The following is a 13,133-nucleotide window of genomic DNA, read 5'->3' as shown; positions in this document are numbered from 1 at the left end:
CTATTTCAAACTCATAACATTCCCACAGCTTTTTATTAAGCAAGCAAAATAAGTAATTTACAATTACATCCAAAATCTTCCTCACTATCGATTCATTTACTCTTCCAATTCAGGCGTAAGACCACTTAAAATCTCCACCTATCCACCCTTTTGGCCTTCTGATTTCCATTTTTGCTTTATCTGCTACAAACTCATCGTTTTACTGTCAAGCTTGCCTAATTTAGAAGGAATTTTTTCTGTCAAAATAGGACTCTTATTTTTCATCTCGACAGGCTTGATTTGAGGGGAGAAAGTCGGTTCCTCTGTTTTAAAAAATTTGTCGCCGTCGAAGTCCAAATATACTTTTTCAACACTTTTTTCTACTTTACTAAATCGCTAAATTGCGTTGAGAATTTGAATTTCCACTTCTTTTGCTTCAGGCCGCAAATTTTAATCTAACTAGAGCATTGACGTAACAAGCTCAAAAACAAAGCTAAGAAACTCAAAATTTTGATACTAACTCTCGAGAATCGGGTCAAAAGTTAATTTGAAATTATCTAATTATTATATGATTTAAACCATGTTCATATTTTCGAACAGCGGTTTCAGAGTCAAAATTTCGTAAAAAACACACCCGCAGCTCCAAATATCACATTTGTTGCTGTACGACAAATTATCGAAAATTTCAGGGGCCATTGTCTGCGGCGTCCCAATTTATGTTTTCAGGAGCTAATTTCCCTGATTCGAGACACCAAAATCACAGAGTTTGACCTTTTCAATCTACTCGCCATAGACATCGTTCTCCGCGAAAATACACAACAGGTTCTTGCTCGCCACGTCGCGATGTATGATTTTTTTCGAGTGCAAATAGGAAAGTGAAGAAATAATATCCTAGAATATGTATAATAATGTTAATATCGGAAAAGTCAAATTGGAGTGGCATTTTCGAAGCTGAATGTGTTCTTCTAGTGAGCACGCGCAGAGTTCGATGAGAATAAGCAGCGAGGTTTCTTCGTTGTGTGTGATGAAAAATGCCTCTTGGAAGGTTACGATTGATGGGTGGACTAATGTGGCGTGTAGTTATGCTTCGCGCGCTGAAAGCTGCTGGTTGGCAGGTTCCAGACTCGAATAGTGAATTTGTTTGAGACATAGAGGCAGGTTTGTTTTGAGGTTAATAGCGGCGTAGCAAGTGGCGTAGGTGCCCGTTCCAATTGTCTCAAGGATCTGGTACTAATTTTATGTCACAGGTGAAATAATAACAGTGCCTTGCTGCATTTTGAAGTGGAGTGGAGATATTGGATATATAAAGATATATTAATATAAAATAAAAATTTGAGGTTGCAAGTAAAGGCTGCTTTAGATAGGATTTTGATGGCTCGATGCATATTATAGCTAAGCTAAAGGGTAATAATAATATATAATGTTGTTGTATATAATGAGAGTGTATTTTAGAAGTCCTAGTAAAGTTTATAACTAGAATTAATAGAAATAGTGGAACTAATGAAGTATTAGAAGTATGATAAAGATAGTGAAATATTATTTAAAGAGTTTTTAGGCTGTTAATTCTAAATTATAATAATTTTCTTCACTACAATTTGCTAACCTTGTTTGGAAGATATTCTAATGACTATTAGATAATAATAATTAATTTGTTACACACTAACTATATGATAACATTACTTACAAATGAATTAGATTATAATTAACCTGATAAAACTAATAAGATTGATACTAGAATGCCAGTTAGTTCACGGCAATCGATAATTCATTCATTGACTACCCATGTATCTATTAGTTATTAAACTTTTGCCAAACTTAACTTTTTATTAAAAATTCTTGGAAATTTCCAACCTTTTGACTGGAAACTTTCCCCATAAATTTCACAAACTACTTCAGGAAATTCAAGCATCGATATAAACTATAAGCTCTAAAATCCTTCATCTAAAAAATATTCCCCAATGCATTCAATAATTGTAATTTACTAGTCGATAATTTCAAAAATACCATCTGAGCATATTAAGTTATTAAATTTGTCGTTGAATTCAAGTTCAGTAGTTCCATTAAGAATACTAAAAACAGCATTAAAGTTATTATCGGTGTCAAACTCATTAAAAATAGCAGAATTATCCATATTCCATTTATTGTCTACTGTAAATAATACAGGGTTTTTATTGAAAAAACTAGCCTTATTACTACCATCATACATAGCTACAGAGAAGATATTGATAAAATTTTATTCAATAATTGGATCTGAAACACACGTATGAGACCGTATCAGTAATTTATCTCCAGTAAATATTTTGATGGCCTAACTGTTATAAGTTATTGATACCCCTCGCGCTAAATTTTCTCCATAAGGGAACTTCTACTATCCTTCAAAATCTGACCAGATAATATCTGAAATTGGGTCATTCTATGTATAATCTGTGGTATCACTTTCAGGGTCCTTAAAACGGTTCAATAAGTTTATCTATTCAAGTGGAATTTGAGCGGGACCAGCATGCAGCAAGGTATAATTGGGCGTAGTACAAACTATTGGAAGCGAATTGAATAGTTACAAAAACAGCGAATATAACTCCAAAAATTCTTTACAATTCGAATACTACTAATTAACGAATTTAATAAACAATTCTAAAAAGAACCCATTCTGCGAAGACATACTCTCCGTCTCATGATTTCCTCGTAAAAGAATAATATTATTTGGATACTAGATAAGTAAGCTTAACAAAACGTATAGTATTTCAACTGAGAAAAAACCTCTATCAACATAGTCACCAAGAAATATAAATTTATCATCTTTATTTATAGTTCCAGGTAAGATTTCTAATAGAGAAATATATGTACCATGCAAATCTCCAATTGCAATAAAATTATCAGAATTATAGTCAATAACATTTGGTAGTTTTGATAGTAACTCTATTGATATTTTCAATAATTTTATCATATTTGTTATACTAATGATCGACTTTTATTATTTAATAGCTTACTAATTATATGCCTGTACAAAATCAGTTATATTTTAAAACTGGTCCATTTAAGGAGTGGAGATATACATCCTTTAAAACTATTGAAAATAATATTTTACAGATTAGCAATTACTAAAATTGTTGGAATTAATAATAAAATAAATTTATTTGTTGAATTTTCAAACTAAGTATATACTTTCCTACATTATTTTATATTTATATAGTAGCTTACAAATAATATTACCTATTTCTCTTTACTGTAATAATGAAATAAAACAAAGCCTACGAGATTACTTAATCTTTAATATAACTATTAAGACAACATTCTTCTAAAGGAATAACAACTAAATAGATATCATAAGTATTAAATGTTAATCGAAGAAGATTGTATGATTCATTAATTGTAATGGAAGAAATTGGACTAGTCCATAGATGTTCAAAAGTTTATAAAATAAATTCAGATTTCATATATCCTTTAGTAACTTAGTACACTTTAACTGGTAAAATACTATAATTAATTATGTTACAAGAGAGTAAGCCTAAAGAAATAATAGATTATTTAGGTAATAAAGATTCTAGAAGAATATATGAAATTTTGGGAATATTATAATCTTTATAAATATTAACTAAAACGTTATATAATTAATTTTAGTACAACCAAAAATATAGTTACTATGACGAGGAGGTAATACAATCTTTAGTAAGTTTATCATTTGAAAAAGCCTAAGATATGTTTAGTTGACAATATAGAGTGAATTTAGATACTAATCATAATTATGCTATATATTAAGCATATAACTCGGATGTTTTAAGTCCAACTTTTTTAATTTCCTTCAAACAAAAGAAATATCCCTACAAAAGTTTATCTACCTATATCTACATATGCATAATCTATAACTTTTGTACTTACAGTTTCTTAATCAACTCTTCCTCAAGAGTATTGTTTACAACAAAATCCACGTCGAACATTTTCTGTAAATCCATATTAGCGTGTATTTCATTAATTTATAACATATTTTACTACTTCTGAGGCCGGTGAGTCTCTGCTTTCATTGTAATGATTTTTCGTGGAGAAAAAGCAAATTCTTTTGACCTTTGTTGTAATTTTGTAGACAATAATTTAGCTGATTAACAAGTATATTCATTAGATGTCTTTTGCATTCTCTTGTAAGTTATTGTGTTTATTGGAAGTTTGGGAATAACGGAATTTTTCATTTCAGAAACCCCTACTTACGAATTTGTAATAAATATAAATATAATAATAATTTTATAGTTTTGTTTTTATATTTTATTAAATAAAAATTTAAGGAATTTAAAATATGATTTTTCCTTATTTAACTTGTTAAATATGATATTAAATAAATAATATGATAGATTGCTCAATATTCTTAATAATTACTTAATACTAAATTTATATGTTATGTATACTACTATTGTAGGATGATGCGATTCATCTGACCATGAATTATATTATTAAGTTAAAAATTAATAATTGTAGAAACGCGAAACTAATAAAATCATTATAATTATATTATAATATATATTAGTAAGTATTCACACGTTAATAATGTTTAGCATCATTAAAAATAATTGCTCATCGAATTCACTGTTAAAAAATATTACTGCATTTCAGACATCTCCAGGAATAAAAAGAAATCCTTCCTCTAATCTTAAATTACTTCAAACAGCGCCATCTCCGCGGAGGAATAGATCAATACTAAACCTTTCACTTAATGAAAATAAGCCTATAATATCAAAGGAAAAATCTTTTGACATATAGTACAATGTATCTAAACATTAGTTTTAACCTTCTTTTTAAGCGATTCTTGAGGATGATAAATAAGATGATTTCGAAAAACTTATTGCATACAATAAAAAAATTTTCTTTACTCCAGAAGACGAACGTTAATCGTCTGCTTTAAAGTTTTAAACAAAGTCACCTACTTCTTGGGAACCAATCGATATTCGTGATATTATAATAAGGATGTATTTACCTACGATTGAACCTTTGTTTAAAAAAGCAGAAGATATTGAAGATTTGCTTAAGATAGGCATGAAATCAAAATTAAAAAGAATGACAGTAGTAACAATTAAAAAATCGATTATGGATATATTCGCATTTTAAAAATAACAAATTTAATCAAATACAAAAGCTGACAAGCTATTTAAAGGAGGATTTAAGAAGTAAAATTCTATATTGTTACCAACAGAAGTAGTTTCAGCTAAAGTTGAAACTTAATTATTTATGGACAAAATGCGAAAACTATAAATGGATATGCATTGAGTTTTATAATTTTTGATATATATTGGATTTACTAAATTAAGATTACTAAGGTTTAGTTATAATAAGTATAAATTCATTGCAATTTTAAACAAATTTCATGTTAATCAAAATACTATTGAATATAACCTCGATACTATAAAGCATAACTTAATTTAGTATATAAATATTGATTTGTAGAATGTACAATCAAAATATTCGCATTATTTATACATATTATAGTAAAATATTTTTAACTATGTCTATTTTGGCTTTTTTGAGAGATACGTTACTTATTCAACAGAATAAAAATAAACTCTTATCTTAGTTTAAAAAAATAATCATAAAGCTCCCTAAATTTACTATATAATTCTGTACCAAATCATGGTATTAGTACTAAGTTAGTATAAGATAGCTAAAGGTATCAATAGAGACACTAATAATTTTGTATTTAGGTCTTTTTGTCTAATATTTTAAAATATATTAATATAAGTTATTATTCCTAATGAATATTTTAGGTTTTTAGAAAAATAATAGTATAGATATTAATTATTTATAAATTAAAAACTGCTTAATCGAGTATTAAAATATTACACCTGTTTAGTTAAACCAAAGAAAAAATATATATATTTAATGAAAAAATAGTATTAACTGGATATATTAGCAATAATTTGTTAAAATGTTTAATATGATACGGAATAGTTGTTCATCAAACTAATTATTAAAAAGCATTACAGCATTTTAAACTGCAGCTGGAATAAAGAGAAATCTTTCATCTGATCTTTAATTATTGGAAAACTCCCAGTAGTCTTCTCTTGAAACATCGGAACTACGTTTATAAACATATCAAGAAAAATTATAAATAACATATCAATAGCAAGTATTTACTTCTGATAATTCGTCAATAATCTAAGTATCACCATCTTTTCATGAACTTCTAGACGATGATACATAACATAATTTTCAAAAATTAATAGTTATTAAAAAGAAAAAATTCTTTATCCCTCAAGATTATAGGGAAACTTCTCCATCAAAAACACCATTCAAATCAAGCAATTCTTGGGAACCAATCAATATTCGTGATATCATAATAAGAATGTGTTTACCTACGATTGAACCTTTGTTTAAAAAAGCAGAAGATATTGAAGATTTGTAAAAAGTTGGTATGATATCTAGATAAAAAAGAATATCATCATTGTCTATAAAAACTAAAATATTGGATAGTTTTGAGTTCCAAAAGTTATAAAGTTCACTCAATAAAAACTCAGATATAATTTTATCTAATGAATAACAGACTTTATTTTCCAATTTGATTCCTTAGAATCCTATGTCAGCCAAAATTGAATCTTAACTATTTATAGAAAGAATGATAAAATTGTAGGTTAATATTTAGTGAATTGATGTATTTTATATATAAATGGACGTAAAATTCATATTAATTTATTCTTTTTATGTTAATTCTTTATATTTTTGATAATGTTTTAAAATTTTTAGGCAGTTTATTGTGTTTGTGCTGAGATTACGACATAAATCTTATTTAAGTTTATAATAATAATTGAATATATGCATTCGTGATCTAGAATTTGCAAGTTTTAATTCCAAATAATTTTTTACTAAGATTAATTTCTATTATAGAAATTTAATTTTTAATAAAAGAAAGTTTGAATATAAAATAAAATGGAATAAATATACTATAAATTTACTGTTACGGTTAAGTGTAACTGTAACTTTTAGAACGTCAGTATACGATAACACCTCAAATAATTATAAAGTAATTGATATCTATTAATATAAATAACATTATTAATAAACTAAACTTACAAAAATAGTTTTAGTAAAAGAAACCTTATGAATTAATAGTAATTAGTTTACAGTTATATAATTCTATTTAGGAATCACATTAATTTAAAATTTGATAAGTACATATTATTATTTATACATAGAGGGGAAAATATTAACAACTTATATATAATTCTATATATTTTAATTAATTAAATATAATATAATATATATTTAGAGACTAAAATGGATTAGAACCAGCAAGGTACTGTATCATTAGTTTCTTCGTCAAATAAACCAAATACAGTATTATTTCCTGCAGCATCTTATGTAAGCAAGTCAATACAATTGTAAGATTCCCCAGAAACATTAAACATACTCTCATTCTCAGATTTATAATCTTCTAGAAAATTACCAAACGAATTGGGGGTGAATCCAAAGACTTAACTATTAAATACATTATAATTAAATACTAATTTAGCTATCTAAGAAATCGAGTCCACTTATGCATAAATTTCAGAAGATCTTATAAAATAAAAATAAAATCTTTTAACCTAGCTTATTTCCCATTAATAAACCACCGAGAGTTAAATATAGAATGATTAAATCACGTTCGCAGTTGCTTATAAGGTGTTATCAAATTAATAACTTGTTAGCACCTTTAGGCTTGAGATTGAAGAGCCTAAAAATCTCATTTTTGAGACTTTATAATACCAGTTATCTTAAGATGCATTTAGACCGGGGTTAATTGTGAGAAAAATTGAATAAGATGCAGTTTTTAGACCCATAAATCTAGAGATTTCATTGCCTTAGAATATCTTTAAAAAAATTTTTGGGGATAAAACTTTGAATTAGTTATCTGTAGTTAAGACATGCTCATTTGGAAATTATTAAAATGTACCTATATGGTGTTCAGGGGGAGTTATTTCAGTCTTAAAAAATGAAGTAAATAAGCGTGAATATCAGTATTTGAAAGAATCATAGAAAACACTTAATTTGAGTTCTAGTATCGGGATTGAAGATATTTGTTAGAGTTTGGCAAATAGTGCTATTTTGAAAGAAAAAGATTTCTTGAGCTTCAGGAAAGAATCTGATAATATTACAAATAGTATTTTGGAACTTAACTCTACTTATTTAGGTATGTTAGACGAATTGAAGTCTAAATAAGAAAATATTGAGTTTCTAGCTTAGGATATTATGAAACTGACCCCAAAGGCTAATAATGAGAAAAAATAAATTTTATTAAATGAAAAAGTATCAGAATATTCAATGGTTTATGCTGAGTTTGAATAGTTTTGTTCTTAATTCTCTTAGCAAGAATTCGTAGTCTTTAAGAAGTTCAGAACAGTTATGCAAGGATTGAATATAATATTACCAGATATATATGTTAATTTGTACCATATATGTAACTTTGCAGAAATTCCAGAGCTTTATTCCCCAGTTATCAAACATGATAGAGAAGTTTTCAAAGTTAAGGAGGAACAAATACCTTCGGATTCGATTGGTGTAGCAATAGGAATACATAAATTTAAAGCAGAAAATCCTAACGAAATTAGTATCATTAAAAATTAGAAGTACTATGTGTTTTCAATAAGTGAGTGGGCCAATGTATGCAAACTTGACGAACCGGATAAAAGAGGAATTGCACCTTGGAAATGTTTGAGGGCTGAATAATGAATAATTTCTCATAGTTTATGAATATATCAAATTTTACAGTATTAATAATTTGTAAAGTCAAGGTACAGTAATAAATATTCGCACTTCACTCAGATTCCTATGATATCATTGATATCAAATTAGTTACTTAAATGAATTTATTTCAGCTGCTCAAATTCTTACCTTAATTTTTAAAGTCCTGCCTTGTATATCTAATTTTATTCCTCTATTTTCTCTAATCTTTAGAAGTGAATATAATAAAGACTGTCTATACGTATTTTTTCAAGTAAGTCAACTGAGTTTTAAGTTAAACTATATGAATATTGTGAAGCTCCTAAATGATTTTACTGTAAACTTTCTATTAACTAATTTTAACGGTGTTTCTTTATAGGAGAAGGTGGCTGTATAAAATCATTAAGTTTTTGCATTTATTTAATTAATAACACAATATACAATAATTAAATCTTTAGAGATAAAACAAATTAGACTCGATCAGAAAATGAAATATAAATTTTCATAGGAATCTTACTATCTCTACAACCGATACACCTTCTGTCTATCCTATAGGCAGATATTTACCATCAATCAAGCAAGGGCTTCCAAATGTCTAACATGCATTGGAACTAACCTCCAAGAGAGTTTAATTCAAAATAATAGCTGGCCTATTTGCTCCAACAGAATAATTACCTATTTATGCGATTGCATAAACTTAATTTTTACCGGTCGTAATCCAGTGTCGGTATTCACCATTTTCAAATATAAAAAGTATTGAATTGCTGTTACTGTGAACCTGAACGGATGGCTTATCAGTTAGATACACTCCAATAACCTTTTAGCTTTCAGTTTTAATAAGCATTAAAAATTATTATCCAGAGTTATGAACATCCTACTTTTCGTCAGATTTAATGGTTTTATCAATAATTTATAATATTCCGTTTCTATGTTTGTCAAATGATGAATACAAATTTCCTAAAAATCTCCCATCAAGAGCAGAACAATATTATAGATACAATTGCTAGTGACAAGAAAGATGCAAAGTTGTGAGTATATCTTTAAATTAAGAAGTGTTAAGAATTTTAGAATATCTGCCTGGAAAATTAGATTCCTCTGTAGTATGGATAATTAAATCTTGTGGTTCTGATAACTCTAATAAATCTAAAATAGCTTCGTTTAATGTCTCTAGTGAATTTTAATTATTTTTTCTTGCAAATTTTATCATATCCGAATCTAGGCGCCACACATCTGAAGGATATTTCTTAACAGGGAAAATAATTTTAACGGGTATCATTTTAGGGTATTATTTTACAAAATTTTTGTGATATTTAAATTCATTATTAATTGGAAATTAGGTTGCCCATTATATATTAATATTTTTATCAAATTTTCGCTAGTTTAGAAGTTAACTATTGAAAATCTCTCCTTTTTTCACCGGCTCAAAACAAACAGCTCTTCTAATAAAAAGACTATTTTCAGATTACTAATTTTTAATAGTCTACATAATAGTCTATTCAACATCAAATGAAGGTTGGAATACAATAAAGTGAAAATTTTCACCAGAATCAACTTTTTCTGTATAATGTTCGATTGAATCAATAGGTGCTTTCATTGTATACATGGCTAGCTCGGAAAACATAGTTTATATATTTTAAGAGCTTCCAAAAAATTGGATTTCTTCGTGACTATAGGTAGCTATTATTATTAACTGCGGATCATTTATAAGTTCTAAAAAACATTTTTTATACTCAATTTGACTAAAAGCTGATAATTTTTCATGAGACAGTTATTATATTAATTTTGGTCCCGAGTTTAACGTAAAATACTACTCTTACTATATTGCATCTGGTTCTTTTGTAAAATTTGTAAGAATATCTACTAGATGAAGAGCATTATCTAGTTTTTTAATAGCAATTTTAGAAATTGAATCCAATAATATAGTTTGTGTGATTAATTTTTCGTCCAATGGTGCAAAAATAGCTTGATTACCACTTATCATAATTGTTCCTGGTATTTAATTGCATGGCGATTAAAGAAAAACGGGGACTTACTTATGAGATAACGTGGAATATACTTAAGTCATTGTCGATTTGATTTTAGTATACTAAAGGTATTAATATATAATATAGCAACTAGTGTAAATTAATATTATACAAGATAACTTTATCTCACTAGTGTAATCTTTAACTTTCAACAAAAAATTTTATATTATTGTTGTTTTAAAAATTAATATTTTAAAGTCAATTAGTTTATAAATGCTAACTTATCATTAAATAAAAAGTAAAAAACTAATATTTCACTATTTTTTATAGTTATCTATTTCTTACATCAGTGTTTATTCTTCAAGTATAAGTGTGTATCTTTCTTTCTGTGCTAAATCAAGACGTTTAATAAGTTCTTGCTTAACTTAATTTTCATAATTCATTTATTAAAACCAGTATTTAGTATATTGATATATTAACATATAATCTAAATTGAATATAAATATCTTATATTTTATATAAATATTATCCATCTTTAGTTTAGTTAATGAACCTACTTAAAACAGTAAACAAAATAAAATAACTAGACGAATGGAAACCACCGGATTTAGAGTTAAAGGAAGAGTCATAATCATCAGATGAAGAGATGTAGACCTAGACATAGGAACAGAAAAAGTCATTAATTGAGTTTGTAAAGAGAATTGATCATTTTAAGAAACTCATAGCTAAAATAAATCACTCAGTCACAGAATTAAACTCATTTAGACAGTAGCTATCGTTAGAAATCAATTAAGAAAACTCAAAAACGAACGAAAAGCGGTAGGAAGCTTACAACATAGGCATGCAATCTTTAGACTAGGCTAGGCGTATATTGGATGAGCTCAACGACATCATTTAAGTTGAGCGTTAAGAAGAACTAGAAGATGCGAATTAGTCAGGTGACTAGAAATTTTCACAGACATTCTTATAGAAATAAGCTTTATTATAATCATCTCAAAAGACATATCTTTCAGCGACTAGAAAATTTTCAGATGCATCTGCTGCTCAAAAATAAGCACTAGAGGCTAAAATACGCAGAATGTGTAGGTACCTCTCACCAGATCTTACGGACGATGATATCGACCTAGCTGTATCATAGGGTGAGAATGGACTCAAAAGCGTCATGATTTCAACACACCAAGAGGCTGTACAAATTTTAAAGGATGCGTAGGTGAAGCACTAGCAGACTGTTGACTTCGCAAAAGGAACAGCTGAACTTTTAGAACTTACAATGCAATTTTCAGCACTAGTTGAAGCATAAAGCGAGAAGCTTACCAGTATAGAAAATAGTGTTTCACTATCGCGTGAGTGCGTGTAAACGGGAGTGCAGAATCTGATAAAGGCAAATAAACTTGGAAAAGCAAGCAAGGGATGCATTTGTTGTATGATAATTTTGGGTATAGCTGGATTCGCAGTGCTTCTATTGGTGGTTTTAGGTATTGTGAAGATTACAAAGTGAGGGTTTATTTATTGATGCTATTGGGTCGGTTTGTGACGAAAAAACGTAGATCAGAAATAAATACTACTGGATATCTACTCATAATAGAATTTACTGAAGAAATTTACATTTATAAGTAATTAAAATAATTGTGAATACAGCATTATACAGATATGTTTATTAAAAGATACTTTTACAAGACTTTAAATGTTTAGGTGATAAAACTGGAAATAAGTAAGGCACATATTTAATATAGTATTTCAGATTTAGTCAGTATTAGGTGCGTATTATTTTTCTCATCTTATCTTTAAATAGCTCAGTTTCTACATTTGTAGTAATTTGGTCTACTGACATTAGAATTGAATTCTGTTTATGTTTTATAGGTTTGAATAATTTATCTGCTTATGTGTGTGTTTTGATTTAATACTTTTATATTTAGAAGTTTTTTATAATAAAATCTTGTAGTATAGAGATTGATAACTTTTTGGCTTAGCAATATTTTCCTGTTCTATTTAATTCTTCATATTCGTCTATTATATTAGATTTTTATTCAATAGGAGGTAAATACATTGATATGATTATATCTTTAATATTAATGGTCATATCTTTTGATGAGACGAATGGTTACTTTTGTTACAATAAATTCATCTACTATTATGGAACAAATAAACTTTATTTTAAAGATGTCAGTTTTTATTTTTGTATAGGATCTTCTAATAAATGGAGTGTAGTATTCTCCAGTTAAACTATCTCCTTATCAATATCAATTAATTATTAAATCTAAAAATTTAATACAGACTGACATGCACTTGTTTGAACTGATGTCTGTACTATATTTATCTATTTTAGTATATTTTTGCTTTTCTTACTATTTTTAATATTGTTCTATGCCGGAAATAACAAGCCCTTATTTTTAATGATACTAAACATTTTATAAATTTAGTAAATTATTCCTAAATACTAGTTAATATTTGAAATTAAAAACTAGTTTTTTATTATTATGATCATTAGTATAATAATTATATTTTTAACAAAATGGG

The 13,133-nt window shown here is 27.3% G+C and overlaps 11 protein-coding genes across 11 annotated transcripts; 5 read left to right on the top strand and 6 right to left on the bottom strand. All coding sequences in view use genetic code 6, as the record gives it.

Moving 5' to 3' along the window:
• Positions 1-81: 81 nt before the first annotated feature.
• SS50377_26370 (Kinase, NEK) lies at positions 82-1,254 on the bottom strand (the record flags this gene model as incomplete). The annotated part of the gene is made up of 1 exon (XM_067910178.1): positions 82-1,254. The coding sequence occupies one exon, from the start codon at positions 1,252-1,254 to the stop codon at positions 82-84; it is 1,173 nt and encodes a 390-aa protein (XP_067762934.1).
• Positions 1,255-1,744: 490 nt separating this feature from the next.
• Positions 1,745-3,013, bottom strand: SS50377_26369 (Serine/threonine-protein phosphatase; the record flags this gene model as incomplete). The annotated part of the gene is made up of 1 exon (XM_067910177.1): positions 1,745-3,013. The coding sequence occupies one exon, from the start codon at positions 3,011-3,013 to the stop codon at positions 1,745-1,747; it is 1,269 nt and encodes a 422-aa protein (XP_067762933.1).
• A 197-nt stretch (positions 3,014-3,210) lies between these two features.
• SS50377_26368 (E2F/DP family winged-helix DNA-binding domain-containing protein) lies at positions 3,211-3,687 on the top strand (the record flags this gene model as incomplete). The annotated part of the gene is made up of 1 exon (XM_067910176.1): positions 3,211-3,687. One exon carries the CDS (start codon positions 3,211-3,213, stop codon positions 3,685-3,687), a length of 477 nt encoding a protein of 158 aa, XP_067762932.1.
• A 26-nt stretch (positions 3,688-3,713) lies between these two features.
• On the bottom strand, positions 3,714-4,160 carry SS50377_26367 (uncharacterized protein; the record flags this gene model as incomplete). The annotated part of the gene is made up of 1 exon (XM_067910175.1): positions 3,714-4,160. The coding sequence occupies one exon, from the start codon at positions 4,158-4,160 to the stop codon at positions 3,714-3,716; it is 447 nt and encodes a 148-aa protein (XP_067762931.1).
• Positions 4,161-4,512: 352 nt separating this feature from the next.
• Positions 4,513-5,229, top strand: SS50377_26366 (uncharacterized protein; the record flags this gene model as incomplete). Its single annotated transcript, XM_067910174.1, has 1 exon — positions 4,513-5,229. One exon carries the CDS (start codon positions 4,513-4,515, stop codon positions 5,227-5,229), a length of 717 nt encoding a protein of 238 aa, XP_067762930.1.
• A 655-nt stretch (positions 5,230-5,884) lies between these two features.
• On the top strand, positions 5,885-6,601 carry SS50377_26365 (uncharacterized protein; the record flags this gene model as incomplete). Its single annotated transcript, XM_067910173.1, has 1 exon — positions 5,885-6,601. One exon carries the CDS (start codon positions 5,885-5,887, stop codon positions 6,599-6,601), a length of 717 nt encoding a protein of 238 aa, XP_067762929.1.
• A 629-nt stretch (positions 6,602-7,230) lies between these two features.
• SS50377_26364 (uncharacterized protein) lies at positions 7,231-8,661 on the top strand (the record flags this gene model as incomplete). Its single annotated transcript, XM_067910172.1, has 1 exon — positions 7,231-8,661. The coding sequence occupies one exon, from the start codon at positions 7,231-7,233 to the stop codon at positions 8,659-8,661; it is 1,431 nt and encodes a 476-aa protein (XP_067762928.1).
• Positions 8,662-8,750: 89 nt separating this feature from the next.
• SS50377_26363 (uncharacterized protein) lies at positions 8,751-9,068 on the bottom strand (the record flags this gene model as incomplete). Its single annotated transcript, XM_067910171.1, has 1 exon — positions 8,751-9,068. The coding sequence occupies one exon, from the start codon at positions 9,066-9,068 to the stop codon at positions 8,751-8,753; it is 318 nt and encodes a 105-aa protein (XP_067762927.1).
• Positions 9,069-9,154: 86 nt separating this feature from the next.
• On the bottom strand, positions 9,155-10,717 carry SS50377_26362 (TLD domain-containing protein; the record flags this gene model as incomplete). Its single annotated transcript, XM_067910170.1, has 1 exon — positions 9,155-10,717. One exon carries the CDS (start codon positions 10,715-10,717, stop codon positions 9,155-9,157), a length of 1,563 nt encoding a protein of 520 aa, XP_067762926.1.
• A 446-nt stretch (positions 10,718-11,163) lies between these two features.
• Positions 11,164-12,114, top strand: SS50377_26361 (Syntaxin 1A; the record flags this gene model as incomplete). Its single annotated transcript, XM_067910169.1, has 1 exon — positions 11,164-12,114. One exon carries the CDS (start codon positions 11,164-11,166, stop codon positions 12,112-12,114), a length of 951 nt encoding a protein of 316 aa, XP_067762925.1.
• A 249-nt stretch (positions 12,115-12,363) lies between these two features.
• Positions 12,364-13,023, bottom strand: SS50377_26360 (uncharacterized protein; the record flags this gene model as incomplete). Its single annotated transcript, XM_067910168.1, has 1 exon — positions 12,364-13,023. One exon carries the CDS (start codon positions 13,021-13,023, stop codon positions 12,364-12,366), a length of 660 nt encoding a protein of 219 aa, XP_067762924.1.
• Between the last annotated feature and the right edge of the window lie 110 nt (positions 13,024-13,133).

This window comes from Spironucleus salmonicida, chromosome 6, assembly GCF_000497125.1.
Source record: "Spironucleus salmonicida strain ATCC 50377 chromosome 6, whole genome shotgun sequence".
Taxonomy (NCBI): domain Eukaryota; phylum Fornicata; order Diplomonadida; family Hexamitidae; genus Spironucleus; species Spironucleus salmonicida.
This window is presented reverse-complemented; position numbering and strand designations above follow the sequence as displayed.